At 41.9% G+C, this 5,000-nt stretch overlaps 1 protein-coding gene across 1 annotated transcript in view; it reads right to left on the reverse strand.

Annotated features, from left to right (window-relative positions):
* Positions 1 to 5,000, reverse strand: part of LOC117731939 (chemokine-like protein TAFA-5) — a 27,892-nt gene that overhangs the window by 5,263 nt on the left and 17,629 nt on the right. The window contains exon 4 of the mRNA XM_034534510.1: positions 277 to 404. Within this exon, the coding sequence (XP_034390401.1) occupies positions 277 to 404 (128 nt within the window). The remainder of the gene's footprint in view (positions 1 to 276; positions 405 to 5,000) is intronic.

Raw genomic sequence — 5,000 nt, forward strand, 5'->3', positions numbered from 1 at the left:
CTAAACACACACACAGGGAGGAAGGATGTAATTATATTTCTGCACGTCTGCCTCCTTCACGAGGACCAATTTTACTCCTTATCTTTTAATATTTAACACTTTATATTTGTCTTTCTGATGGCGGCGGTGGGAAGTTCATTCATCCTAATTCAATAAAAGTATTTCATACGTTTCCTTCAAATGGGGTTTGGGGTTCAAACAGCTGGCGTTTCATATACACGCTATATACAGGAAATGGTGTCACTACTTCCTGAAAGGGTAAACAGGACGTCTCACCGTGGTGGTCTTGACCCGGCCTCCCGGTTGGGTGCAGGTCCAGCCCGACTGATTGACCAGGAGGTCGCAACCTTCGTCGTCCAAACACGGAGACATCTCGCACCACAGTCGAGTCCACACGATACGAACTGAGGAAGAGGAAGAGGAAGAGGGGGAAGAGAGACAGGCGAGTTCACTTCTTTCATCATTATGAGTCATTTCATTTGTTTACACGCCATTAATGACTCACTGTTGTGTGAGTGGAATTAATTATGACTTTATTTTAATGTTTTACGTTTTTAGATTCACAAAAAGTGAAATATTTTGGGAATAAACTACTTTTAGAAAAAGGTTGTAACATTTGGAGAGAGGAATGGTTTCACTGTATCTCGTTTAATTTTCCAGTAAACATCATCCAGTATATTCATAAAAAAGTACAACAAAATACGACTTGTTCTACAACTGGATGTGTTACAACAGCTTTCTTCATTAATTCTCTTGCAAATACAAATTCATTTTTTCGCCTTATTGTTACACTTTTCTTAAAAATACAACTTTCTTTTTTGTTCAAAATATTCCATCTTTATTCTTTAAATCTCCAAAAACACAGAGAACCAAACTCGGTCCAACATCAGAGGACTGATTCTGTTTACTGTACACACCTCCTCTTCATCACACTCAGCTATTTATAAAGAAATAGGACATTCTCACCACCACATTTGCATATCGTGGCATCCTGATTAGCCCACTGAGAGAGGGGAGGGGGTGATGAAGAGGAGGAAGACGAGGATGGGTGTGTTTGAGGAGTTTAATTGAGCAGGAAACAAGAATCACAGGATGTTCAGTGGGCTAAGGGGCCGACTTTCCCATCATGCAACTTGATATCGTCTTTTCATCGGACCATCGTCAGTTCGTCACGTTGCGACTCCGACGTGTGATTAAGAGTGCGCCGCTACTTCATTCAGCAGAATATGGAACAAACATCTGTCAGCAATTAACGTGCATCTCATCAAAGATGGCCGCCGGTCCCAGAGGGGGGAAAAGACACACAATGGAGAACATAAAGCGATGTTCCTCATTATGGAGGAAGCTTCAAACAGAACAACATGAATCAGAGGAACACTCCCTGAAACAAGTGCATGTGATTAATGGAGCTACTTAGAGCGGTCTTCTCATTAGATTATCATAATTTACATTACAATCAAATTGTGCAAAACAGATTTAATTCAAAAGTTAATAATAATCGAGGCTTATTAAAAGATTTCCACACATATGACATGAATCCTCAATGTAGCAAAAAAGCTGCAGGAAGAGAAAACCAAGTGTCCACACATGTATGCATGTAATTAATACAGAGTAACATCACATCGCAACGCGACGCGAAGTAGCACGACGTAACGCAACGTAACGCAACGCAACGTGAAGCGACGTAACGTAACACAACGTAACGTAACACAACGTAACGTAACACGGCGTAACGTAACACGACGTAACGTAACACGACGTAACGTAACACGACGTAACGTGAAGCGACGTAACGTAACACGACGTAACGTAACACGACGTAACGTAACACGACGTAACGTAACACGACGTAACGTAACACGACGTAACGTAACACAACGTAACGTAACGCGACGTAACGCAACACGACGTAACGTAACACGGCGTAACGTGACGCGACGTAACACAACGTAACGTAACACAACGTAACGTAACACGACGTAACGTGACGCGACGTAACGTGACGCGACGTAACGTGACGCGACGTAACGTGACGCGACGTAACGTGACGCGACGTAACGTGACGCGACGTAACGTGACGCAACGTAACGTGAAGCGACGTAACGTAACACGACGTAACGTAACACGACGTAACGTGACTCGACGTAACGTGACGCGACGTAACGTGACGCGACGTAACGTGACGCGACGTAACGTGACGCGACGTAACGTGACGCGGCGTAACGTGAAGCGACGTAACGTAACACGACGTAACGTAACACGACGTAACGTAACACGACGTAACGTAACACGACGTAGCGTAACACGACGTAGCGTAACACGACGTAACGTAACACGACGTAACGTAACACGACGTAACGTAACACGACGTAACGTAACACAACGTAACGTAACGTGACGTAACGTAACGCAACGTAACGTAACGCGACGTAACGTAACACAACGTAACGTAACACGACAACGTAACACGACGTAACGTAACACGACGTAACGTAACACGACGTAGCGTAACACGACGTAACGTAACACGACGTAACGTAACACGACAACGTAACACGACGTAACGTAACACGACGTAACGTAACACGACGTAACGTAACACGACAACGTAACACGACAACGTAACACGACAACGTAACACGACGTAACGTAACACAACGTAACGTAACACGACAACGTAACACGACAACGTAACACGACAACGTAACACGACAACGTAACACGACGTAACGTAACACGACGTAGCGTAACACGACGTAACGTAACACGACGTAGCGTAACACGACGTAACGTAACACGACGTAACGTAACACGACGTAACGTAACACGACGTAACGTAACACGACAACGTAACACGACAACGTAACACGACAACGTAACACGACAACGTAACACGACAACTTAACACGACAACTTAACACGACAACTTAACGCGACAACGTAACGACACGACAATGTAACACGACAACGTAACACGACAACGTAACACGACAACGTAACACGACAACGTAACACGACAACGTAACAAAACGTAACGTGGTGTAACGTGACGTGACTACACTTCTCACTGCACTGTATGATAATGCGACACTGGGAAACATAGCAGTGCAACACAGGACAGCCACATAGTCCAGAGTCCAGTCAACCTTCATCTGTAGAGCACATTTTATTCCCAGATTAACATAAAGTAACATTACTATACGACCCGAACGCAAAGCGCGGAATAAATTTGCCTTTCAACAGGTTTCAGTGAAGTAAATCTCCAAATATACAAGACGCTCACCCACTAAGAGCTGTCGACTGCAGCAGGAGAGAGGTTGTTAACCTGCTTCATGCTCACAACACATCACGCGGACACACTCCGCCCGTCAATCAGCTTCGGCCGATCCCGTCCGTCTCGCCTCGCTCTTTCATTTAAAGATGAGCTCTTCACTCTGAGGGATTTCCTGCCGTCTGGGCAACACTTCACTGACCCGAGCGAAGCCGCTCTCATCCCCGACGTTGAATTACACTCTGCGAGCCCGGAGAAAGATGAAGAGAAGGCCTGTCATACATAACCAGGTAATCAGTCCTCCCTTTGGAGCGGCGGAGCAGCGGTGAGATTGTGATAGCCCGTTAGCCCCCAATTATCAAACCAATTTCCTATTGAACGGCAGCAGCGCCTCTCGGCCATGATACTTAATTAAATCCTCACATTGAGAGAGAGAGAGAGAGAGAGAGAGAGATCCTCCAGGGTGAGGACATTCTCTCATTGTTACTCTTGTGCAACGGTCATTTTTTGTTTGCAATCTTAAGATTGACGGTCGAGTTAAAGGGATATTCCAACATTGAGGTCTCTGTCTTCTCCAGCGCCGGGTGAGAAGACGGACATGTTGTTTTCATCTCCGTGTGCTCAGTACGGCGACAGCTTTTGTTTTGTTGCCGTTGTCATGTGACCATCACTGCTGATCGGAGCCGATCAATACCTTTCCCAGGAAGGACCAAAGCCAGATTCTAGAGGGTGTCCAGTGGGTTTGTTGTGGTCCAGTGGGGAAAAGGGGCTTAACATGAAGGGAACTGGACTCGCTCAGTTGTCCGCCTCCTCTTGTTTGTAGGCGGCGAAGCTCTAAACTTGTGTTCTCTCCACCAGCCGAAATCCAAGATGGCGACGGACAAAAATCTCAAACTCGAGGGTTTGGAACCGCGGTCCTCTTTACTAATATATATATTATGTAGTTTAGTTAGTCCTCTTTACTAATATATATATTATGTAGTTTAGTTAGTCCTCTTTACTAATATATATATTATGTAGTTTAGTTAGTCCTCTTTACTAATATATATTATGTAGTTTAGTTAGTCCTCTTTACTAATATATATTATGTAGTTTAGTTAGTCCTCTTTACTAATATATATTATGTAGTTTAGTTAGTCCTCTTTACTAATATATATATTATGTAGTTTAGTTAGTCCTCTTTATTAATATATATTATGTAGTTTAGTTAGTCCTCTTCACTAATATATATTATGTAGTTTAGTTAGTCCTCTTTACTAATATATATTATGTAGTTTAGTTAGTCCTCTTTACTAATATATATATTATGTAGTTTAGTTAGTCCTCTTTACTAATATATATTATGTAGTTTAGTTAGTCCTCTTCAATAATATATATTATGTAGTTTAGTTAGTCCTCTTCACTAATATATATTATGTAGTTTAGTTAGTCCTCTTTACTAATATATATTATGTAGTTTAGTTAGTCCTCTTTATTAATATATATTATGTAGTTTAGTTAGTCCTCTTCACTAATATATATTATGTAGTTTAGTTAGTCCTCTTTACTAATATATATATTATGTAGTTTAGTTAGTCCACTTCAATAATATATATTATGTAGTTTAGTTAGGCCTCTTTACTAATATATATTATGTAGTTTAGTTAGTCCTCTTCACTGATATATATTATGTAGTTTAGTTAGTCCTCTTTATTAATATATATTATGTAGTTTAGTTAGTCCTCTTTAC

This window comes from Cyclopterus lumpus, chromosome 6, assembly GCF_009769545.1.
Source record: "Cyclopterus lumpus isolate fCycLum1 chromosome 6, fCycLum1.pri, whole genome shotgun sequence".
Classification (NCBI taxonomy): Eukaryota; Metazoa; Chordata; class Actinopteri; order Perciformes; family Cyclopteridae; genus Cyclopterus; species Cyclopterus lumpus.